Source organism: Ascaphus truei, chromosome 3 (assembly GCF_040206685.1).
Source record: "Ascaphus truei isolate aAscTru1 chromosome 3, aAscTru1.hap1, whole genome shotgun sequence".
Lineage (NCBI taxonomy): Eukaryota > Metazoa > Chordata > Amphibia > Anura > Ascaphidae > Ascaphus > Ascaphus truei.
In genome coordinates this window covers 332398280-332425049 of record NC_134485.1, presented here as the reverse complement: position 1 = coordinate 332425049, position 26770 = coordinate 332398280, and the positions used below count along the sequence as shown (strand labels likewise).

General features: G+C 42.9%; 1 protein-coding gene across 10 annotated transcripts in view; it reads left to right on the top strand.

The window, feature by feature from the left end:
• The window catches only part of R3HDM2 (R3H domain containing 2), a 165578-nt gene that overhangs the window by 128285 nt on the left and 10523 nt on the right, over positions 1 to 26770 (top strand). For all 10 annotated transcript variants that reach the window (XM_075591510.1, XM_075591512.1, XM_075591507.1 and 7 more), the window contains 5 exons: positions 1095 to 1337; positions 2951 to 3077; positions 24647 to 24804; positions 25421 to 25575; positions 26527 to 26627. In XM_075591510.1, coding sequence (XP_075447625.1) covers positions 1095 to 1337; positions 2951 to 3077; positions 24647 to 24804; positions 25421 to 25575; positions 26527 to 26627 — 784 coding nt within the window. The remainder of the gene's footprint in view (positions 1 to 1094; positions 1338 to 2950; positions 3078 to 24646; positions 24805 to 25420; positions 25576 to 26526; positions 26628 to 26770) is intronic.

Below are 26770 nucleotides of genomic sequence, written 5' to 3'. Positions count from 1 at the left end.
TGCGCGTTCAGTCATATGAAAGCATTCTTAGCGCTGGTTCGTTCTCAGCAACGTTTTGTGGTTTGCATAAAGATGCAGTTTATAAGGGGTGGGAAAATTTGTTTCAATTGTTTTCTATCCCTTCTTTATGACTTGCCCAGAAATACTCCGTCACGGTCATTGAGAAGTGCAGCAAGCCAGGCATATAAGTGTAACATGCATTAAAAATGCAGCTCCATTTAAAGTATATTTCTTCTACCAAACATTCTTGTGGGGAAGTGCATTAAAGTGCGATAGACACACAATCACACCACAGTAGTGTTGAGTGACATTCAAGTCAGTAGTGCTATTGCACTGTAATAAGGCTCCCCCGGAGAGCGTTTCAGGTATTGTGCATCAGTGTCAGATTTCCCTTTTGTGAATTAAATAAAAAAGCCAAACATTTTTTGGATTTTTCAAGCATCTGTTCTACACCTGAATGCAGATACAAAATGAACCCACAGTAATCGCATGCTGCTTGTGAAATCACACTAGTGGAATGAACATTTTATGCATAATCCTTTTACATAAAAAAAAGTATTCCTGATTGACTCCATTAAATTGGTTTGTAACTCCATGCACTTGGCACCGAATAAGTTGTTGCACATGTCCGCATATTGAGAGCATGAAGCGTTTTCCATTTTATTCCCAGCTTTTATTACCAAAAACAGAACTTTTTAATTGAGTTAAATAATGCAATGCTATAGGCAAATGACTTTAACCCACTGACCAAAGAGCCGCTGTCAGTGTATGATGTAGCCTATAATTATTATGCAGTAAGGCGTCTGTTTCAGCCTTATTTCAGCGCATATGCAGCACTTGAATACACAAGACCGTGTGTTGACACCTGCCCTCGACCTACAGTAATTGCAGGATGTTTGCCCTTGTGAACATTGTTCTATACATTTTTGTGCTTTCAGTTTTAGAAATTGGGTTGTAATTTTTGCTGTGACTTTTTTGTTCTACACACTGTATATACTGGCCGCTCTAATTACAAATAACTCTAAGATCTCTGCATAGAAGCAGTGACTCAAATCGTAGTTTTTCCTACTATTTTAAAACAATTTTTGCGTCAGGCTGAAGTTCTGAACAGTCAATTTGGGCAGATGACCCTGAGTCGACAGGGCTCCGCTGAAGCCCCGGATCCCTCGTCTGCCATGTACCAGCCTCCCCTCATCTCCCAGCATCCCCAACAGGCCGGCTTCATCATGACATCCGGGGGACAAGCTATCCCTGCAACCGGCTACCCTTCCTCAGGGCACCCTTCCCCGACTCAGCAGGTCCTCCCACCACAGGGATACATGCAACCTCCACAGCAAGTATGTGCTATCGACTAGTTTTCTAAATGATAGTTTTATTGTGGATAGTGATATGATAGTGGAAGTAAAGAGACCACAACATAGGGGATTCAACATTCTGTGGATTAGATATGAAATGCACCTTCTGTGGAATGCTTTTTTCTTTTACATATTTCAAATTATGCTGCACCAAACCAAGATATTGGAAGTGCTAGAATGTTTTCCAAAGTTGTGTTAACTATTAATTTTTTATTAACTTAAACAATATGTAGTGTAATATGTGATGGGTTTTATTTTAATTTGGAAGATTGGGTTCCATGCAGTCCAATATTTGTGTATTTCTTTATAGGCTGTGATAACCTTTTATTAGATTAAATTGGAAAAAAACTAATGAACAAGTTAAAAGACTAGAAAAGGGGTCATGTCTCTTTTGCATCTTCAAGAGCACATGCATAAAAATGTCTAAACTGCGTACGGCTTAGCAACAGCATATCTCTGTTCTTGAAAACTGCCATTGCTTTCCCTTCATATTAATATATCACAATACCATATAGTAGAACTTTTCCTACCGTATTTAGAGTGTAGATAAACAAAAAAGTGCAGTAATTGTGGGTTTAATTACATTTCAGCAACTCTAGAATTAGTATAGACTACATGCTCGGTGCTCTTTTTATTTGTACTATTGTTAGTTCTGCTTTTTTGCCTATGTTTAAAAAAAAAAAAAAAAAAAAAAAAAAAAAAGATTTCACTTAGGGAAGATTAATAATGGCAAAACCTCTCTACCTGCAGTAGAAGTCATAAATCGATCTTTTGTAGAATATGAAGACCGTCAGCAGTTAGCATCTTCCTTGATTCTTCACCATAAAAAAAAAAATCAACACTCACGTAACACGCTCACTTGATCGCCATTAGTGATGTGCAAATTTCTTGCCGAAATTTGTGTCGTGAAATTTTTTACAAATGTAGTTTAAGTGGTAAACTTAACACAAATTTTTTTTGACAAGTATTAAAAGCCACTGTAAGGTTACATGACACGTTATGTACGGCCACTTTCATTTTCGTAAAATTAAGCACTGTGTGAACTTTTGCAAAAACGCAATTTTTCTGAGCAAAAAAAAATCTGCAAAAAGCAGTTGAAAACATTCGGACATCTCTAACATATTCTAATCAGAGAGGGTGTCCACACACATTATGTGAGCAGACCTGCTCATGGATCCGAATATGCTGCACAAACGTAATAAATCTTCTCACATATGAAGAGAATGGGCACTTATGACTTCTACAGTATGTAGTGCATTTTTTATGAGTGACAGCATTTTTGTGTCCATGATAAGTTCAAATGTGGTTAGGAAAAATAAGGCACGTGCAGGTGTTAAATGCTGTTCACGGTAATCCTTGAAACGAAATAATGACTTATTTTTTAAAAAAAGTTAACTGAACTGTTCTCTCTAAGAAATCCAAGTTGTTTAGAAAATGATTTTCTGTAAGCAAAGCGGCACTTTTTTAAACACATGAATTTACTGAGATTATCTAAGGTGCAGGTTCTGCAATAACACGCTAGCACAGTCCTCTTCTCCAACATCTGCAAGTCATTGGTGAAGACCATTGAATATGTTTTTGTTTTTTTTCCCCAGATTCAGGTCTCGTATTACCCCACGGGGCAGTACCCAAACTCTAGCCAGCAATACCGACCTCTCTCTCACCCAGCGGCCTACAGTTCGCAGCGCAATCAGCAGGTCACCCAGCCAACTCCGCAGCCTGGTTAGATCTTCTTACACTAACTAAATCTTTGCGTCACTCTCCTTGTCTTCTTCTCTCCATGCTCCTTTCCTCTTTGATTATTCTACTACCATTCACTACAAAAGGAGCAGATTCAAAGTCTGTGGAGGACAGTAAGGGACTCAAAGTTTGAGATTATCGATATTAATAATTATTTAAGGCTGTGTTCCCCTGAGTTAGACTTGCTAGATTTAGTTTGTGATACCTTTTAAGGGACCAAAATTAGGGTTCTTCAAAGATGAAAGCTAGATTTTGAAAGTTCTGTGCACTATAAATTCTTACAGTGTACAATGCTGCCACAGGGCTCCCACTATACACTTGAAGAAACCCATGAGGTTTTAATACGTAGCTCTGTACACTAATTTTTTTTAATTTTTTTTTGTTACATAAATTTTTATTAATCATTTTTTCAACAGTAAAAAAAAAAAAAAGGAGTGCAGAAAGAAAATAAGTAAGGGAAAAATACAATGGTACAGTGTTGTAAATAGTCTGATTACGCATTAGGAAGGGGAATAGGGGAGGTGGGGAGGGGACAGCATTTGAAACCCTATACCAGTTAATACAACATAAATTACTCTGTTCAAAATAATGTAGTCTAAATATGGGGATATAACTGCATTTCGAAACCAAGGAGCCCAAGTTTCTGAAAATTGTGAAGTGGAACCGTTTAGGTAAGCTGACAGTTTTTCCATGTAGACTATATACCAGATTTTGTTATTTATTTGGTTTAAAGATGGGGGAATAGGTTGTTTCCAGTTTTTGGCGATTGTGCATCTAGTAGCATTTAAAATTTAGGAGACAACTTTAGTTTCTTTTTTATTATAATTGGCCATTGGCTTTCCCAATAATATATACTGGATCCTGGGGGACAGTGATTCCCAGAATCCTATGTATTAGAGCAAACACTTCCCTCCATGTTTGCTGAATTTTTGGACATGACAAAATATATGTACTGTAGTATATTCCCCATTTCGCCACTAATTTTATCTATGAAAAACTCAAATGATGGTCGATTAAATGTATTACAACCTACTGTACAGAGGCAACAGGTGTTATTACCTCCGTTAACCCAGAATAATGCAAGACCTAATTCTATAAATATGACGTGTATTAAAGAGGCAATGAAAGTGTTGCCATTGTTTTTAATAGTGCGGGTGTTAAATCTTGTGGTACCAAGGTAGCGCTAACAGGAGTAATAATGCCTGCTACATCTGTACAACGATTGTACATTTCGCCAGGACTAATACGCCTTAGTAGAACTTTGAAACTAACAACAAATGAGTAATTTTTGACAGAATTTTGTTCAATAACGAATACTACGTAGGATTCTAATGTCGTGTCATAATAGTGGGATTTATGAAACACAAGATGGGGGCAACATCGTTCTGTATCTTCACAAAGGAACCACCTTTGTGAGATACATTGCATAAGTGACAACTCCTGTAAAGCTACTGAGAATATATGGGTAGAGCCAATTGGGTATGTTACCATATACTGTATCTAAGTCTGTACTCAAAGATGTGCATATTTTAAAAATATATTTTCCAGTATAGGGGCAGTCCCTATGGTAAAAATAAACTAATAACAGTGGCATGTTCCATGTGTTAAAATTAGATCGTCATTTTGATACAAATGAAACAAGTGTCATATTATTATTATTTTTTAAATAATAATGTAATGTCTACATAGTAATCAAATGCTTTGAAATGTTTATACAGATGTAGCAGATGTTATAACTCCCTTGAACGTGAAATGACGCACAAAATAACGTACACTACTGCTAACATGCCAGCATTAATGGGAGAGGTAATATCTGCTAAATCTGCACAATCTTCACCTAATCTTAGTAGTGGGAACCGTTTGTTGGGGATTGTTCATTCAGAGTCTTTCTATTTGACGTAGTTTAACCTATGATGGCAGCACCGTTTGTTTAAAGGGATTAGGAGAAACAGCAATCATTCTGAGCTATAATGTTTAAATTAAAATAAATTAAGTGGACCCAGAGAAAATTGAAGCAGTTACATTTTACAGAAGAAGCAAATAAGTGAACATTGTACAGATGTAGCCAGTGTTATTGCTCCCGCTGGCACGTTATGGTGGGATTTGCTCTGGTATTCTGTGCTACCACTGCCATTATATCCTCTGGAAACTGGGAGATACTACGTTTTAACACCACATTTAGCATGATCAGTGGGTAAAAGTAAGCTCACTAAATCTGTACTTTAGGGGGAATGTAATTGTTACGTCCCAGGCTTGCTGTGGCTAATGAGTTGAGAGAGGCAGTTGACTCGGTTCCTTCTGCTATACAAAATGGAGTCATCTTAATTTCTGAAGTATTTATTGTAATAAGAAACAGATATAAAAGGGGGAAAACATTTTAGGGATGTATAAAAATAAGGAATAGGAAATAAATAAAACTCTCTCACAGTGGGAGCAGTACATTAGCAGAGGCAGCAATCTATAAAAAGGCTGAACTACAACATAGAGCAAGAAGGAAAGAGTTTGGATTGTACCAAGTGACAGTACGAAAAGGAACAGCCCAAGCCAGAGGGGTAGAGAGAAGGGGGTTGCTAAGGCAACAGGAAGAACTGAACAGGAGACAGAACACTCCCTGTCATCATCAGATACCAAAAAAAAAAAAAAATGTGGAACATATCAAAAAACATACAATAAAACGCCTGTTTTCAAGTCCATAGTCCACATTAATAACAACATGGCTGGTACCACTTGGCTCCAAAGTCCTTTTTGGTGAAATGGGTGCAAAGGTAGGCGCATCAGCCAAAGATTACTTGGTGCTCCTTAATGTCTCTCTTAGAAGCCATAGAAGATAATGGGTTGAATGTTCTCATTTTCTGGAGTCCAGGTTGAGACAGAAGAATGGTCTGTTATGGGCTTGACATAGATTTTTTTCAGTTCCACATTTTAGTAGTTTTTACTTCAACTTTATGGACCTTCCCATCCGCACTGGGGATGGTCTTCACAATAAGACCTGCTGGCCATTCGTTTCGCTCAACTGGTTTCTCTTTGAGCAAGATGATTCTCCTTCTTGAATGTCTTTTTTGTTGGACTGCTATTTGTGGTATTCTAGGAGCGTGACAAGATATTCGCACCTCCAGCGATCACAGAATGTGTCAGCAAGCCACTGGACCTGCCTCTCCTGGCGTTTATACATGTCCTTAGAATTAAAGTCTTGTGTGGGACAGGAATGATTCCCACTTTCTGTGTGAGCAGCAGTGCAGGGGTCAAAATATTTGGTGAATCAGGATCTGTAGATACTGGAATCAAAGGCCTTGCGTTGAGAATTGCTGAGACTTCGGCCATAAATGTTGTTAAAACTTCATGGGAGAGTCCAATTGAACAGGCCTCCAGAATCGGAGTCCAAAATGCGTTGAGCGATTCCTATCCTAAGCTCACAAGCTCCTACCATGTGAGAAGAATGGGGAGAGTTAAATGCCCACGTGCAACCGTGATCATGCAAGTACTTCTGGATACTGACCTGTTCATTGTGTTTGTAGTTCTCTGCATTCCCCAACAAAATTGGTTCAACAGTCTGAGCGTAGTTAACTGGTTCTCAGATAGCAAAAAATCTTGACCATTTATGAAGCTTGATGCATCCATAGATTCAATGACCTCGATGTGTATGGCCATTGTACTCATGCAAGTAAAAAGTACTGCCCATCGCTTGCTATCCGCATGCCCACCTCTGTTCCTACTTGAAATGATCGTCCATGGTCCAACGACGTTGAGTCCCACACGGGTGAAGGAAGGCTCAGTGCTACGTTTCAGGTGGCAAGTCTAACATTCTTCATGGCATTTGCCACACAACATATGGCATCGGACACACCTGTGGATGACACCGGAGATTTATCTTTTTGTGCCAAGGATCCATATTCCTGCCACTCTGATAGCTCCTCTATGAAATATCGATCCTGATGCTTAACTTGCTCATGGTATTGATGAACTAACAGAGTAGTGTTCGCCGGGAAGATGAGAGGATTGCATTCTTCTCTGCAGAATTGGTCATTTCTTAAACGACTGCCTATTCTCATAAGGCCATCCTTGTTGATGGTAGGATTCAACTTCAAGAGGAAACTACCTTTAGAGAGATCCCTTTTCCCGTTGATGCAGCTGATCTACTCTGCATTCCTTTCTTCCTGGATGCATCGGAGGACAATCTTCTTTGCCCCTGTTATTTCACTAATGGTGCTTTAAGAGATTAAGCAGCGATGCCAACAGACACAGCTGTCCACTTTACCATTAAGTGATTGGAAAGAAATAGTTACTTGCTTCAGATCGCTATCGGTCACAGGAGCATAGTTCATTTTGAGAAGTGATGGGATCCGAGCATATTCTTAGATGTCACGTTTGTGATTAGAGTAAAGACTTGAGGGTGGATCTCTGTCTACTTCGGGATTTATTCATTCAAATCTGTCTGCTGGAACTGATGGCATCTTATCAGGTTGTGTCAGAAACTTTGGTCATGATGTGCTCTGCAGTTAAACTGCAGACACTGACCTGTAGTAGCATGGTCTGTAGGGTTCTGGTCCGTAGACGCATAGGGCCACTGATCTAGTTGTGTAGCTTTCCTGATTATTTCTACTCTGTTCGCTACATATACATAGAATCTTCTTGTTTGATAGCAAAGTGGTGCTTGGCTACAAATACAATCTGTGTAAAACTTGATGTCTGGTTTACTGTCCATTTCATTCACTCTGAACTCTGCTAGCTCTACTGCTAACACTGCTCCATACAGCTTGAGCCTTGGCCCTGTGTGGACAGGTTGTGGTGCCAACAAGGCCGTGCCAAGAATCAATATATGTTCTCCATTGGCATCTGTGACCATTAGTAAGCCACTGCTGCTATGGCTTTTGTTGAAGCATCTGAGAAAACGCAAATCTTTGTTGCATGCAGTGGTGAGGGATATGGGTCAGTAGGTGGATGACATCTGAAGTTGCACAAGGGTCTTCAAGGAATCCTTCCACATCTCCCACTTGTTGCATTTCTGGTGGTAATGGCGAATCCCAGTCCCATGTTTCCGCAGTGAGCTCTCTGAGACTTTGCTCATACAGTATGGTGACTGGGGCTACGAATCCGAGAGGGTTGTAGAAACTGTTGACAGGACTCCAATTCGAGTGTATGGCTTCCCTTCAATGGATACTTGGAACGTAAATGTGTCTTCTTTAAGATGTAGAATTAGAGAAACAAATCTTCAAAATGGTGCTACAAAAATCCGAGTAGTGATTCTTTCAGATCCCAGCTCAATCCTAAACTCCGCTGTATAGGTGGCGTATCAACTCCAAGATCTAAATCTTTCCGATTCAAAGGTTTATCGTTTGAATCAAATGCATTAATTACTTTAGAGCTGTTGTGGAGTCTCAGATTGGCATTTCATAGCCTCCTTTGTTCTTTTGAGAAACTAGATAGCTTCCTCTTCTGTAGGGACTGATTTGAGCCTATCGTCTATATAGATATCTCTTTTGACTAACTTCTTAGCGTCTACCATATTCCTTTTTTCCCCTCCCTCCTCTCCCCCCTTCTTTCTGTCATGAGTCCATAGGCAGCCACTGCAGGTGATGGACTATTACCGAAGACATGCACTTTCATCTTGTACTCTATGATCTTGTCATCAGTGTCATTGTTATGGTACCACAGGAACCATGAGTAGTTTCTGGTGTCTTCTCGAACGAGGAAACTGTGAAACATCTGTTGAATGTCGGCTGTTATGGCAATAGGCTCCTTTCGAAAGCGAATTAACACTCCTTGAAGACTGTTTAAGTCTTGTCCAGTCAGGAGAACGTCGTTTAAGGAACTCTCTGGAATTAAGCACTTGAATCAAATACTGTACTACTCGGATTTGATCTGGGAGTGATAGACACCAAATGATAAAAATTACCAGCCTTCTTTGCCTCCCTTCAGTGGAGGAGCTGGTTCTGCATGGCCACTGTTGAAGATCTTCTCTATGAAGGCTACAAAGTGATGCTTTGTCCCTGGTTTAATTTCCAAGTTGCGGGTTAGCGAATCAAGTCTAGAGAGGGCCTTCTCTCGTTTGGGAGTCGTCTTCTGGGTGAACGGAATGGAAACGGAGCCACCAAACTGTTTCATTCGTCTTTAAAGAGTTCTTTATCCATCATCCTCAAGAAATCTTGATCTTCCATTGACTGAGCTGGTTTATCATCATCTTTTGATGTCTGGAACGCTGTACATCCTAGGCCATTGCCACACTTCTCTGATAAGATATCTCGGTTTCATTCATAGGCCTTCATTTCTGTTTGTTGCCAAGCCTTTCTTTCTCATAAAGTGGTTAGGACATGGTTTGAGATGTGTGTCCATTCTCCAATATGTTTATTCTTAGGGCATCAATGTTATCTAGTCTGTGCACGTTGTCGATGCACACTTTGCCCACTATTATCCATCCCAGGTCAAGTCTCTGGGCATTATGGGATCCGTTGTGCTGTTTGCTGACTTTGTGTACTCTCAAGATGTCCGGGCCGAGCGGTAGTAAGACCGGGGCGTCTTGTTCGCATGGTTGGATGCGATTGGCTATTCCCCTAAGGTGTGGAGAATGACGTGCCACTATGAGGTTTCTTGTGTAAACACTCCCTGTTTCTGTCCCCTATTTTCTTGCTTGTAGTGACAGGATGGCTAGGATGTGTATATGTTGTAGGAGACACGTATGTCCTGTGGACCGAAATAGGTGTTTTAATATTGCCATATCTTGTCACTGGTCTTTCATTCTTTAAGTAGCTTGCATTAGATACAGTTGATGTATCTAGGATCATTCTTTGTTCTTGCTGATTCACAAATGAAATTTGACAAGAATGAACAAGGAGGAAAGGCAACTTGCTTCTCCTTTTTTTTTATCTTGAACCTTGTGAGATCCATCTTTCTTGAAGGTTATGTGGTAGTTTTTCCAAGATTTGATTTTACTCCACGAGCGGTATCTAGAAAGTTGGGACCTGGTAGAAGTTGATCAGCTTTTGCAGTCACTAAATCCCACAGCAGATCTCAGAGCTCTCGTAACCTTCGATTAGTGATTCCCAACCTTTTATGTTTGGAGGAACCCTTTAAGTATTTCGTAAAATTTCAGGAAACCCCTATCTGGATGACACATGTTCGGCAGGGGTAAATCACAAAATAAACAATGTGTACATATTTTGTAATGATTTTGGTTTAAACATCACACCCCCCTCATCTCACATTGCATCTCACATCACCCCCCCCTGCATCTCACATCACCCCCCCCCTGCATCTCACGTCACACCCCCCCTGCATCTCACGTCACACCCCCCCTGCATCTCACGTCACACCCCCCCCTGCATCTCACATCACACCCCCCTGCATCTCACATCACACCCCCCCTGCATCTCACATCACCCTCCCTCACCCCCCTCACATCACCCACCACGGATCGATCGATCTCTCTCCTCCTACCCTATTCCTCTACCTCTCTTTCCTTCTCCTCTCTCTCCTCTCTCGCCTCTCTCACACACACTCTCAAACTCACTCTCACTCACACACATACACTCACACACACTCTCACTCATACTCTCTCTCACACACACACTCTCACACAACACACTCTCACACACACACTCACACACACTCTCTCTCTCACACACACTCTCTCTCACACACTCTCTCTCTCACACACACTCTCTCTCACACACACTCTCACACACACACACACTCTCTCACACACACTCTCACTCTCTCTCTCACACACACTCTTTGACACACACACAGTCACACACACACACACACACACACACACTCACACACACAATCTCACTCTCACACACACACACTCACACACTCACGCACACTCTCTCTCTCGCACACACTCTCGCACACACTCTCACTCTCGCACACACTCTCACTCTCGCATACACTCTCACTCTCGCACACACTCTCTCTCTCGCACACACTCTCTCTCGCACACACTCACTCTCGCACACACTCTCCCTCTCGCACACACTCTCACTCTCGCACACACTCTCACTCTCGCACACACTCTCACTCTCGCACACACTCTCACTCTCGCACACACTCTCTCTCTCGCACACACTCTCACTCTCGCACACACTCTCACTCTCGCACACACTCACTCTCGCACACACTCACTCTCGCACACACTCTCACTCTGACACACACTCTCACTCTGACACACACTCTCACTCTGACACACACTCTCACTCTCGCACACACTCTCACTCTGACACACACTCTCACTCTGACACACACTCTCACACTCTCACTCTGACACACACTCTCACACTTTCACTCTGACACACACACACACTGTCACACCAACACACACAAGAAAAGATTGCAGCAGGAAGAGCCTCTCCTCCTCCCCTGTAGCTCACATGCAAAGATCTCTCTCTCCCATCCCATATGCTACCTCAGGCAGCAGGAGACTTGAGGCGATGAGGTCTGCATGCGCTCTATAGCAGCAGGCTAGAGCGAGCTCGGGGGAGGAGGAGAGCGGAGGGAGGAGAGCCAGGGGCTGCAGTGAGTGCGGGCGGCCAGGTGGAACCCCTGTGACTGCTCCACAGAGCCCCAGGGTTCCGCTGAGCCCTGGTTGAGAATCACTGCCTTAGATAGTCTTTGCTTGAGATTTTGGGAAAGTTTTCAATCCTCTTGAAGAGCATGTCTTCAGTTACCTCTGGCTGCCATATCACTCTTTGCCATACTGAGTTAAGACCTTCTTGAGGGCTGTTCACGTGTACTGACCTGAATCTCTTCATGTACTCTGAAGACTTTCCCCAACCACTTGGCTAGCAGGTCATGTTCTTCACTTGTGGTGATATCCAGGCTTCTGGTTACATTCTTGAACATAGACTTCCACGCCCTGTAGTTCTCAGAACGGTCATCAAACTTGGTAAGTCCTGTGTTGAGCAGTTCACGCTGGACCAAGTACTTGGCTAAGGCCTTGGCCATGTTTGGTGCTTGCTCGCTCTCGCTTGCTGCCGCTCGCTCTACCAGGAGCTTTTTGCTGTCCTCACAGAGGAGACAGCAAGCGCTTGGGAGGCGGGTATCACTGTGTGTGTGTGTCACTTGGTAGCTGTCAGTGTGTGTGTGTGTCACTGGGGAACCTGTGTGTGTGTGTGTGTGTGTGTGTGTGTGTGTGTGTGTGTGTGTGTGTGTGTGTGTGTGTGTGTGTGTGTGTGTGTGTGTGTATATTATATAATATTTTAAAAATTAAAAAAAATACGTGAGAATAAATTATTTATTAACATTGTGCAACTTTGATAAATATATTCACGCACGCACGCACGCACACACACATACGCACGCGCACACACACTTCACACACACACACACACACACACACACACACACACACACACACACACACACACGCACACGCACAGGCACACACACACAAAAGCACACACACACACACATGCATACACATACACACACACATGCATACACATACACACACACATGGATACACATACACACACACATGCATACACATACACATGCATACACACACATGCATACACACACGCGCACACACACGCACACACACACATGCACACACACACACACACACACATGCATACACATGCATACACATGCATACACACACACATGCACAACACACACACACACACACACAGGAGACATGGATCAGGGCAGAAGGGGGACAGGGATCGGGCAGAAGGGGGACAGGGATCGGGCAGAAGGGGGGCAGGGATCGGGCAGAAGGGGGACAGACCGCCAGGGGCGGGCGCGTCACTGGCTGGGGGCGGCCAGTGACGTCACGGAGCTGATTCGCCCTCATTGGGCGAACCGCTCACGTGACCGGCCTGTCTCGCCGGCAAGCGGGGGAATTTTAAATTCCCCTAAGACCTGCGCTTCCGCAAGCGCGCGGAAGCGCAGGTGAGCCCCTACTAAAGCGCTGTATTGCGCTTGTAGGGGCTCAGTGCTGAGCGGGAGCGCGCGTCAGCACGCTTCTGCAAGCACGCAGGGAACATGTCCGGGGCCTAGGTCTGTCAAGCCTGATGTTTCAGTCTGTGAGCGTTGGGGGAAAATGTGGGCTGTTGTATTTGGGTATGTTGCTGTGTCTGCTATCTAGGTTCACAGTGTTGAACCATAAGATGTAGAGGGGCTGATCGGATGCCTTTGGTGTGTGTATGTAGAGTATGCGTTATGTACAATGGTTCTTTCTGAGGGGAACCTTGCAGTCTCCTCTTCCTTGCGGTGGCTGCTTGTCAGTATGAGGTGTGTTTCTGTGTACAAGCGTACCTGGATTGCGGCCTGTTGTAGTGCATCCGTACGTGTGCGAACCTGTGGATCACTGTGGTAGCTATAGCCATCCCAGGTAGCATATGCCTTTAGAGGAACAGCATCTACTTCATGCGGATTCTCCGTAGCTTTGGCATCTGTAATACCCTCCTCATCGTGTACAGATGGTGGACTGGTGTTCATACTAGCGTCACTTATTACATAGTCTCTGGTACGCTGGGCTGGATTTTTCTGTAGCTATTTGAATGCTTCGGTGCTCCTTGCCATCTTGTCTCGCGGCTGCCTCCAAGATCTCGGCTTGGGCCTCTGCAGTGGCTGTTTCTTGTTCTTCACATTAAATGCGGAGAGGCGGTGCACTGCTAGCCGGTAAGTGATGCAATCAAAATCCAAGCTCGGTCAATGAAAAAATGCAATTTAATAAACAAAAGTGGATGGTGCACATAACGTGAGCACTACTCTGACGCATTTCGTTCCTGCGTGGAACTTTGTCAAAGAGTAACTGGCCAAGTCCCCAGGTGATCCTTAAATAGCCAGTTCTGGTCTCTGATAGGACCATATCATTGAGGTGTGCCTTTGAGTGCTCACCTGATATTTACTAATTGAAACTTGCAATGCAATTTCACTATTGGAAGCAAGAGGATTAGCTATATTCCAGGATCACATGGAAACTGAGGAACAAATGAACAGAACAGATACAAAAACGGACATAACATATACAGATAAAATCAATGGATATAGTGTAACCAACAAGCACTAAATAGCAACATTGTATGGGTACTAAACTGAGAGTAAAACCAATGAACTCAGTCATGTGTAACATAATAAGCAACAACTATTAATATCACCAAAATTATTAAAAAAAAAAAAAATGTGTATAAATTCTCTCTCATATATTTAGAGATATATCTCGATATAGATATCTATAGAGACCTATATATATATATATATATATATATATATATATATATATATATATATATAATCAATCAACTGTAAATATTCCTGTATATTCATTTGCATGTCTTAGACAGGTCTGCAACCCTGTCTTTCACCATTATCACCCAGCACACAGCACTTCCACTGCAGCAAGGGATATCCCGTGTCTATACCCACCGTGTCTATACCCACCGTGTCCATACCCACCGTGTCCATACCCACCGTGTCCATACCCACCGTGTCCATACCCACCGTGTCCATACCCACCGTGTCCATACCCACCGTGTCCATACCCACCGTGTCCATACCCACCGTGTCCATACCCACCGTGTCCATACCCACCGTGTCCATACCCACCGTGTCTATACATGTAGAGATGGATATATAAATAACCTATAATAAACACGCACATAGATAAGGATATGTAAATTAAACCCAAATCCCCTTGGGAAACAATTACTAGACATTATAATCCTATATATAAGTACAAACACAAATACAAGTACCACATCATGTATATGGCCTCATGAATTAAAAATGAATAGAATATTTTATAAATGAAAAAAATATATTATTGGTATAAAAAACAATCTTAATGAAACAGCAACCAAAACTTTTCAAAAATGATATAAACTAAATATACAAAAAATGTAAAAAAATATATCAAAATGTATAAACATACACAGAAATGGATCACTCCCTGAATTGAAATCGATTAATCAGTCAAGAAGTGGGTAATTTCCCAATCAATATTTATACCACTGGGGTTCAGGGTATTCAAAGTGTATATACATCTCTTTTCTGTTCAATTTATTTAATCAACTCCCCCCTCCCCCCCCCCCTCACCCCATGTGATGTATGCTTTTTTTTTTTTTACTTCTGTTTTTATAATTTTTTTCAAACAGAAAAGAGAAGGGATACAAAAAGGAAAAAAGGCAGGGGGGGGCACACAACCATTTTGTACATTTTTTTACAAAACAGTCACATTACATATCATAGAATATTTGATAAACACCCTATTTTACACTCGGCATTCCCATACTCTCTCTCCCTCTGGGATCAGACCCCTATCCAACATCCCAGGGCTCCCAGACCCTATCATACTTCCTTGTGGTATGATTCAGAAATGAGGTAAGTTTATCCATTAATTGAATATCATTGACCCTTCTAATAACCTCTCTTCAAGAGGGCGGAGTTTCTTTTTTCACACCGCTGCCTTGGCACACCTAACCGCCGTTAGGATATGCAGAATCAATTTAAGTGTATAGTGATTCACCTCTTCCATGGATTTAGGATAATTAAAATTTGGTCTTGCGGAATCTTGATATCCGTCACATCCTTTATTAGTTTCAGAACTGTCCTCCAGTACGTCTGCATTACTGGACAGAACCACCAGATATGTGCCAGGTCTCCTATCTGTCCACATCCCCTCAAACATCTATCAGAAGTACCTGGGAGCATCTGCTTTAATCTTTTGGGTGTGTAGGAACCAACGTTGCAAAATGTTATATATATATTCTCTTTTGTTAATGTACATATAGAGGTTTTACCCGCTTTCTCCCATACGTCCCCCCTTGTTATTTCAGTCTGGATTCCAGAGCCCACTGATATTTACTTGGATATTTACTTGGATTCCAGAGCCCCGGGTCCATATATTTATGGGCCGTGGTATCCTTTTTTGAGCTTAAAACCCGGTACAAAGATATCAGACCTTTTGGTATTTTTTTGTTTTACATAAATCTTCGAATCGTGTATACAGTATCTAGGAAATTCCTCATCATGGAGGCCCTGACTCAAAAAATGTCGGACCTGCATATACCTAAACAGCTCAGTTTGGGGCAGACAATACTTTCTCATCAGTTACTCAAACAACATTAGCTTGTCTTTTTCTAACAAATCTCCCACCTCCAGAATCCCTCTGTCTCCAATTTTCAAAACACTGACCCTGAAAACCTGGGATAAACCATGGATTATCAAATGGGGGCGCGAGCCTAGGAGCAGTCGACATAACCTTGTACTTCTTTTTTGCCACCTGCTGAATTTTCAGAGTAAATCCAATTACTGTCGGCTCCGACTGTCTCCCGGGCCCAGTCCCCAAAGCCTGACCATAATAAAGAAGACCATCCGACCGAAGCTTTAAGTGAGCTCTCCAAATCCACCCAGGCATAGACCACTCTCGGAGAGGGCCAATAAACCATTTGTTTCATATGAGAGTCTATATAATAATTTAAAATATTTGGAACTGCCATACCACCTCCTTACTTAGCGTCCAACATAAGTGACCTGGCTGCTCTCGGCTGTTTGTGGTTGCAAATAAATTGCATAATTTGATTCTAAATTTCTTTTATATTTGAATGCGGAACAGATATCGGTTATGTCTGAAAATTATACAGAAGTCTAGGGAGAATATTAATCTTGACTGTAGTTATACGCCCTATTCAGGAAATACAGTGAGAATTCCAGATATATATATATATATATATATATATATATATATATATATATATATATATAATACATTATAATCTCTGGTAAGATAAATCCCCAGATATTTCAAATGGGTCTTTTTATATATATATAATACATTATAATCTCTGGTAAGATAAATCCCCAGATATTTCAAATGGGTCTTTTTCCATTTATAGTCAAAGTGCTGTTTTAAGTACCTCGACCTCCTTTTCAGTTAATGTCAAAATTAGAGCTTCCGACTTTCCCATATTAATTTTATACCCAGACAGCTCACCAAACCCCGGAGGGTGGATTGCAGATTCGGGAGAGATATAAATGGATTAGATATGGCAAGAATAATATCTGCAAACAACGATATTTTATAGCACTCATCTTTTATCTTAACCCCTTGTAAGTTTGGGGAGCCTCTGATAGTGGTCGCGAGAGGTTCGATTGGCACGGCAAAAAGAAGGGGAGAAAGGGGGCACCCCTGCCTGGTCCCATTCTTGATGATCAAATTCCCCTCCCAACCTGAAATATTCAGTGTGGCTGTCGGTGACTGATAGAGGACACGAACCCCTGTAAAAAAAAAAAAAAACACCCCGGAAAATCAAAATGCCTCTAGCGTTTTGTCCAGAAAATCCCACCTTATCCTATCAAACATCCTCTCCGCATCTAGGCTCAACAACATAGCTTTCAGTTAGACTTGTGTATCTGATCAGTTACATTAATAATTTGTCTTGTGTTATCAGACACCTGACATTCGCTCACAAATCCCACCTGATCATAGTGAATTACTCTAGTCTAGGAAGTATTGGATTCAACCTCTTGGACAATATTTTACTATAGATTTTCAGATCCGTATTAAGCAGTGAGATTGGCCTGTAGCTACAACAACATAATGGGTCCTTTCCTTCTTTAGGGATCACCACTATATTGGCCTTCGTCATCTGTGGGGGGATTTGTTTTCCGCTGAGAAAATCATTAAATAGATCCAACAGACAAAGCCCTAGAATTCCTATAACATTTTTATAATACAGATTTGAAAACCCATCTGGGCCCAGTGCCTTAGATGGTTTTAAAGAGCTGACCCGCCCTCCCTAGCTCTTTCTGGGTTATTTTTGCGTTTAAAATATTATGATCTTCCTCCGTCAATTTATGGAGGTTACAGTCTCTCAAATAATCAATCTGTGGCAAGCCTGGGGTTTTAGTATACAGAGTTGAATTATCTAGGTCATAAACTTCTGTATAAAATTTCGCAAATTCCTCTGCAATCCTTGAGGGGTTGTAAGTCACTCCTCCACCTTTTATACTAATAGCGGGAACCGAGGCCCTCAACCTGATCTCTCTAAGTTTGTGTGCCAATAAGCGATCCGCCTTCTCTCCTTTGTCATAATACATCTGCTTAGTCCACTTAAGGGCCTTCTCTACATCCTCCAGTTGTAACCTCTTGAGATCCTCCCTAGCCTGACTCAAAATGTTATACATTTTCCAGGGTTTTTTTTATGTGAGCTTCCCAACTTTGTAATTTTTTCTGTTAAATATTTTTGTTTTTCCATTTTTATTCTCTTTCTGTATGACGCTATTGAGATTAGTTGTCCTCTAATCGTGACCTTGTGGGCCTCCCAAAAAAGTGCTGTTGATTCCACAGACCCAATGTTGGTCCGAAAATAATTTTTAAGTTAGTCTCCAATTTGTATACTAATATCCGGGTAATTTAGTAATGAATCGTTCATCCTCCATTGAAATGAGGGTATTTCATAATTGCCACCGGGGCGTGGTCCGACCACGTGATTGGCCCTATATCTGAGTGAACCAATACTACCAAAATATTTGGGGTTACAAATATATTATCTATTCAGGAATAAGTGGGGGCGAATAAAAGAAATAACCTCTCTGCCCTTTATATGAGGAACGCCAGACGTCCATCAGGCCAAATTCTTTGATTCGCAATCTAAATTTCTTTGCTACACTATCATTGCAGTGTGAGACTGCCCTGGATGTGTGGACTTAACCACATCTGTGTCCAGAACCATATTAAAATGGCCTCCATAGATAAGTAACTGCTCTTGGTTATCTTCCATAGACTCCAATCTTTCCTTTAAAAAATCAATTTGTCCATCATTGGGTGTATGTTTTCACTAGTGTGATATGTAGGCCTGCGAGAAGACCATGGGACCACAAGTGTGACCTCCCTTCTTGGTCTCTCTTAACCTCCAATGTCTGAAACGGGATATCCTGTTTTATCAAAATCGCAACCTCCCTTTTCTTGCTAGTAAAAGACGAGTAAAATGCTACGGGGTATGTCCTGCTAAAAGTGTTTGGGGGTTCCTGGGTGTCAAAATGTTTCCCATGCAGAAAAACAAGATCTGCTTTCAGTTTCCTAAATTCTTTTAGGGCCAATGTACAGTACGCTTACCATTACTATTCAGGCCCTTAACATTCATGGACACGAAATGCAATGGCACTGGACTAGCCATTCCCGGTATCATATCTCTCTCTTCCATGTGAAGATTGTGCTCAAGAAACTTTAATGGTTGTGGTGGGCAAATGGGAAAAAAAGGGGAGGAACTGTGCCACTTTGGGAACTTGGAAAAGAACAAAAACGACAACAAAAAATAAGATTTAAGTGTAACCAGCCACTCAGCCCAATTTTGCAGCCAGACCCTACATGGTCTGTCCTGGCGGGCATATGGCCCTACTGGGGTTGTCCTGATGTCGGGCGTACAGGTCTCCCTCCCACTCCGTGCACCCTGCCCCCTGCTACTCTTGACCTCCTGAACGCACCTCTGCTTTAAAATGGTCCGAATATAGAAGCTTAAAAAATACAATTCCTACCAACTGTGGAACACATCAACATATGTTGCTTTTCATACTATATGACGATTCGAGATGTAAGACATCTGATTAATTTCGGGTAGAAACTGCTGTTGTCCTTCAATAGATCATTCTTTGTGTCTGTAACCCGCGTTCCAGTGTGGTGCCCAACCCCCCAAAAAAACTCAGTCGCTTCATAGTTTTTGGGCTGAGGCCCACTCACCCACCTCCCGGGCCCCAAGTCTGTTCATTCACCAGCTTCATCCACATATCTGCAGCAGACCGGCTCTCAGATAGTGGGCAGTAGACTCCAGATCATGGGCAAGACTGTCCCTATAATAGAATATAAAAAAACATAAAGGGCAACAGGGAGAAAGTAGAAAGAAGAGAAACAAAGCTGCAAATCTAACGTAGATTTCTTTGGGCCGACACGTGTTGTCTGCCCATCAGCAAGGGGTACCACCGTGGGCCCCTTCTCAGGGGAACCCAGCAAAGCCCCTACACAAACATAGACGTTCTCGACTCTTTCATCATCTCCGGGCCATTGCCCCCTCGGTCGGTCGTTCATCCTCCGTATTCTCATCACGAGCTCCTAGCTGCCGATCTGATCCATCCTTGGGGGGGCAGATTTAAAGCTGATAGAAAAGAAGCAGATTCATCAGGATAACGAAGCGAGATCTTTTTTCCCTCGTGGTTGACTATAAGACGAAACGGGATGCCCACCGATACCGAATCCCCTTCTCCTGAAGTATCTCTGTCACCAAATGCAGTCCTCTTCGGCGCATTTTGGTGGAGCATTAGAACCACATCCCTGCTTCTTTTGGGATCGTCAAATCTCGGACCCAACACTCTGTGAACTCTGTCTTGTAAGCTCATTGTCTTGTAGTTGGGGATCAATTGACAAAAAGAACCTTTTAAGATATGGCTGCAGGGTTTCCGCAGACACTGACTCGGGGATATGGCGGATTCGTGAATTCTGCCTTTGTTCCCTGTTCTCAAGCTCAACCATACCTTCTCGCATAGCTCTTATCTCTTCGCTCAGCCGAAGGACCTCATCGTCTGTATTTGCCTGGTTTTGTAAGGCGACATCCTTTTTGTTTTCCAGCTTTGTGGGTCTTTAAGCCAGTGAAGAGATTTCTGCCTTAAATTCTGTTACAGCTCTGACCAGAGCTGAGAGAAAACACTCTTGCATTTCTCTAAGCATAGTCGGAAGGTCCTGCTTTGTAATCACTCTCTCTCTCACCTCTGAATCTTTGACTGCTGAGTTTCTCAGCGTTGCCCATCTCTCTAGAGCTTCTCCCTCCAGCCCAGCAGCCTGTCTCTCTATCTCTGTCTGGGGCTGGTGCTTCACGGTTCCATGTACTTGCGTCGGCAACATCTTTGTTTTTTTTTCTTCTCGCCCGTCGCCGACTGTACCCGGTCGAAACGGATGAGATCTGGTGTTTCCGGCCTCCTGTTCTTCCCGAGGGGCATTTCTGCTACTTCCCCGACTGCTGTTGCGGCCCGCGGATCGTGAAAAGTTGCCGATCAGGGGTTATATCAAATTATGCTGGCGGAGTGCATGGAGCTGTCCTAGCAAACGTGCATCTGTGGTGACGTCACGTGCGTGCCTATATCCTTCTTTTTAATGAGGCGTACATGTTAAATAATTCTTGATCGTAAAGGTCTTATGGTATGACGGATGTACTTTTTATGACACCCACACTCTAGGAGGTACAGTATATCACAAGAGTTTTGTGATATACCTCATAGAATGTGGATGTCATTCATTTAGTGAAATTGCATTGCAGGTTTCACTTAGTAAATGTCATGTGAGCACTCAAAGGCACACCTCAATGATATGGTCCTATCAGAGACCGGAACTAGCTATTTAAGGATCACCTGGGGACTTGGCCAGTTTCTCTTTAACAAAGTTCCACGCAGGAACAAAACGCGTCAGAGTAGTGCCAATTTTATGTGCACATCCACTTTTGTTTATTAAATTGCATTTTTTCATTGACTGCGCTTGGATTTTGATTGCATCACTTACCGGCTAGCAGTGCAGCGCCCCTTCGGATTTCCTGTCTTCTATTCTACCTCAGCTGGAGCACGCTTCCCTGCAACCAGATCCACGGCTGTTCCATACCTGCGGGCTTCATCGTTGTGCGTACTCGCCCAATGCCTGGGTTCAAAGATTGTGTGTGACATCAGGGTAGTGGGGTTTGCGGGCGAGTCTGTAGTTGCTGGGTCCCTTGCCCTCCGGTGAGTGCTCCTGTGGCTCCATTTCCCTGCTCCCGCTATATTCCCTTTCCTGCAGGTCCACATGGCTACATTAGTCTCTGACTATCATTCCCGAAAGCAACAGGACCGTGATCGCTTCTTGATGGATATTGATTGACTTTTTGACATTGCCTACAGCTCTTCAGCACCAGTTACGGAGTTTACCCCCATCTATCACTTTTCTTCACATAAGGCCTCTTAACTCATTTCCAAATCAGCCTTCCTCTGTACAGAAGCTGCGGCAGCAGCAGCAACTTCAGCAGTGGCTGCAGCCGCATCTCTTTTTTTTCTTTCTCCTCCTCTTCGATATGGGCTGTCTCCAAATTCCTGACGACCTCTTTTCGAATGGAAGAGGCTCTTACACCTGCGGCCTCTGCAGTAGCTTGCACCCTGATAGGCCTGCGCTTGTGGTAGATACGTTAGATCGCGCTGAGTTTGAGGACCTTGCTGAATGTCTCGATGCACCGGAGTACTGTGATACAATTTCCAGCAAGAGTTACTTTCTCCGACTTTCACCTTCCGTGCTTGTGCTCTGCAGGCGGCAGTCACATTCCAGATCAATTATTTTTTTGTGGGTCTCGCTCTTGCAGGCTTTCACCGGTATTGGTCCTTGTCAAGTAGTTGATATGTCTCTGACTGCATTTGGTACCATGTATGGGTGAACCTCAGTTGAGCTATAGCCTGTTTAAGCTGCTTTTCATAATTGCTAATATTTGTAACATTAACCATCTCAAGTTCAGTATTTTTCCAGACCTTCTTTAAATTGTCACGTTGTGCGTCAATGTCTGATTCATATTTTTCCTGGGCCTTCTGTGTAAGTGTGACTGTTCGCTTAGGCCTTCTACACAACCGCAACTATGCAAGTGAGTGTAAGTCTCAGCGTCTGCATTGGCATTCTTATGCATGATGTCTGTTACCTGCAGTGGCGGATGACTGACTCGGTACCGGTTGGTGTCCCGCAGCAGTCAGCGTAGTGATGGCTATACTTGCAGGTGTCTGTTGCTCTGACCCGTGTCATGGCGGATGTTCATAGCGTCGCCAATTGGTAGCCTATCTGTGGGGACGTAGCGCAGGGGAGGATCTGAGGGGCTTCTATCTCTGTTGTGCAGCTGTGTAGAGGTTCAGTGTGTCTGCTCACGCTGTAGCTGTCTCTTACTGCAGCTGCTGTATGTGACCAACCTGCTTCGAGAAGAGCTGTTTCTTAGGCTGAGTCCATAGAGACTTCAGCTGTGCGGAGGCGCGCGGAGGCTGAGGGAAAGCGGGTACTTTCCCTGGCCTTAGTCCGGGGGCGTGTTGCGGGGGCGGGCCAGTGACATCATGGAGCTGGTTCGTCCTCATTGGGCGAACCGCTCACGTGACCGGCCCTGCGCTCCTGTGAGCGCTCAAACTAAAAAAAAATTGGCGGATGCACTTCCGCACGCTTTGCGCGAGCCCCTGCTAAAGCCGCTCTCATTGCGGCTGCAGGGGCTCACTGACGAGCATCAGCGCGGGTCAGCGGATAAGCGCTGACCATGGACAGCCTTACTGTTCTGTCCCAGACTTACTGTGGCTAATGAGTTGAGACGGGCAGTTTACTCAATGCTTTCTCCTATACTTAATTCCTGAAGTATTTATAGTAATAATAAACAGAAATAAAAGGGGGGAAAGCTTTGGGGACGTATAAAAATAAGGAATAGGGAAGAAATAAAACTCTCACAAGGAGAGCAGTTGGGAGTACCTTAGCAGAGGCAGCAATCTCTATAAAAGGCTGAAATACAACAGAGCAAGAAGGAAAGTCTATGGACTGTGACAGGTAGAAAGGAACGGCCCAAGCCAGAGGAGCAGAGAAGGGGGATTTCTAAGGCAACAGGCAGAAAACAAGACGAACTGAACAGGAGACAACAGTAAACTTTCAAAGGAACCAGATTGCATCAATACTTTCTATTGCCTGTTACAGCTGCAGCGGACGTTATTCAAACAAATCACGGCGCCGTTTTCGTGTGCTCTGCTGTACTCCACGCAGCATGAACGTGGCCAATCACCCCAGGCACCCGCGCTTATCGCGATTGCTTTGTTGAATTTCATGGATTCTGTTTCTTTGGGTGCAATGAAATGAATGAATTGCAATGTGTAGTGTACTGTGCTACTCTGTCAATTTAAGGTGTTTAAAAAACAGAACTCTAAAATGCCATTTTCTGCACTCGCGTCTTAAGGCTGTACGGTTGGAAGACATCCCGCGTCATGACATCAGTATTCCGATGTACACAACGCTTGATTTGTTTGAATAACGGCCGCTGCAACTGTATGTGGAAAATCCCTTTAACATATCTGCATTGACATTTCAAATTGTGTTGGTAAAAGCTCAAACCGGAGGTCTGAATCCTTTGATAAAAACACAGGTTTGTTAATGGGAATACATATATTACCATGTAATGTAAAGCATAAATCATGTTTAGCTGCTTGATTAGTAACACTGTTGGTTATTCATTTAACTATGATGGTGCTGATCAAGTCACCATCACATTGAAACGCTCATTGAGTTAAATTTGAATTTCCGTGCTATTGTGCCCCTCATGGTACTATCCCAGTTTAATGAATAATCCTGATCATATTGACTGCACTTTAATAAATTGGTTAGGCTTACGCAGGTTTTTTTTTTCTGTAGTGTGTGTTTAATACACTTGGTGAGATTGTTACATTGTAGTGGGATAGACAGACTTCCATGCACATGTACTTTGTTGTGTTATGTCCCAATTGTTCTGTCATGTGAAGGACAAACTATGAGAAGCACTGAGCAAAACTGAGAAGCGATGAGATGTGGGTCTCAATGCTGGGGATGTTTCTCACAATCACAGGTATGCAGCCCATAATTCCCAACGAGCCTACGGCTTACCAGGGCATGATGGGTGTCCAGCAGTCTCAGAATCCAGCCATCCTCAACAACCAGAGAACCGGTGTTGGAAGTCAAATGCAGAGCATGATGGTGCAGTACACTCCAATCCCTTCATATCAAGTGAGTGGTCAGAACAAATTGGTTTGCTTATTGAGGGGACATTATTCGTCCTCCCCTTCTACTTTGCTAAAGGGGTCTGATACTGTATAGCCACATCTACAGGTTGAGTATTGTGCATGTCGGCAGTGCAGAGAAATGGGTATGTGTAGAGTTGTCATTGTTACAATACAGTCTTTGTTTTCAAGTAGAGAGTTTAAAATAAAAAATTGGGTGCAGTGAAACTGAGGTGGGGGTTGCTCAATCACCGATTCTGTGATTTATATTTTGGTGGATTCACATTTCAAAGTTTTGGTTTTACCACATCAGTGTTACTGAGCTGTCGCTCTGGTATTTAGACTTCAGAAAATAGATTGGGGACACCCCTTGGTAAAGGGGGACTAATCTCTCCAAGAATTGAAGGGCTTACAGTACAAACATCTTCATTGCATTGTTTCCCCCCCCTGAAAAAGTGAAGGTACTAGTAACATGGTGCCGTTTTAACTCTCACACCATTGTGCCAGACTCTTTATTCATATACTGTACATTGTAAAAACAATTCTGTAGTAGTTGTATGTGTCGCTTCATATATTTGACTTTGTCTAAACACCTGTCCCATAATCCATGCTCTTGTGTACAGGTTCCAGTGGCAAACGAATCACAGGGAGTTGTGCCACAGACCTATCAGCAGTCAGTGTTGGTGCCCACCAACCAGTCAGTGCAGGGAGCCATGCCAGCTGGCGGGATGCCAGTCTATTACAGTGTTCTACCACCAGCTCAGCAGAATGGCTCCAGGTATGTTTTCGTCCCATCCACATGGATCTTTGACGTTCTCAATTCTTGTTAAAAAAAAAACAAAATGAAAAGTGAGGTTGGTTAGGGTGGGGGTTTAATGTCGTATATAGGGATAGCGGGGGGGGGGGGGATTTGTTCATGGAATAGCCATTGGTGTTGCACCTTACTACATTGTATAGTGGCAGAGTGGAGCTTGTGCACTTTACTAAAATATGAAGGCGTTGATGCAGATATGTTTGATTGCGCATTGACTGAGCAGTTTGTGGCGCATGTGCTGAGGGGTCAGAACGAGAAAAGTAGTAGATCTGCGGGATAGTGTTAAAGCCACATTCCACTCTACTCACCATAAAATATAAGTCTACTTTATTTTTACCATTGCAAAGTCCTTCTGTTGCGGTTTATAATAATCCAACACTTTTTTTTAATGTTGTAGTTGAATTCTGGAGAGCAGTTACTGAAAATGTCACCCTGGGATGCCAAAGGGGCCACTGCCATTCACGTCATTAAGACAAGAGGTCGCCCTTGTTACAGCCGATTTAAAAAGAAATAGAAATTATAAACTGGTGTAAACTAAAAAATAAAAATAAAAAATTTGAAATAGATCAGCGCAACATGTTCCGACTTAATTTAATTTTTTGGCTGGATTGCTGATTTTAAGTTCAGGCAGAGGTGTTTTGGGCAGCAGTATAAGTTGCAGCAAGGATGGAATGACATTATGTGGTAGGAAAGATATTTGTAGATGGTACTAGAAAAATGAGCTCAGCGATGTGCAGTAGAGGATTGAGGTTCTCTGTTTGTGATATTCCAGAATATGTATATTTGTTACTGGAGTGAAACCAAATGTTATAGGATGTTTTTTTGTTTTTTAATTTATTTTTATTTCTGATGGAGTACTACGTATTTTCAATGCATTTTCCATTAATCTTGCCATCTCTCTCCCCACCTCTTAAGTCCCTCAGTCGGCTTTCTCCAGCCTCCTGGCTCAGAGCAGTACCAAATGTCTCAGTCTCCTTCACCCTGCAGCCCTCCACAAATCCAGCAGCAGTATTCAGGTGAGTGCTGTTTGGGATTTCCTGTTCCCAGCAGAACTGAGTTTGAGGAAATGCCAAGACTAAGGCTGCGTCCAGGGTGCCTTCTCGCGCGCGGAGGCTGAGGGAAAGTGGGTGCTTTCCCTGGCCTTGGTCCGCGCGCCGTC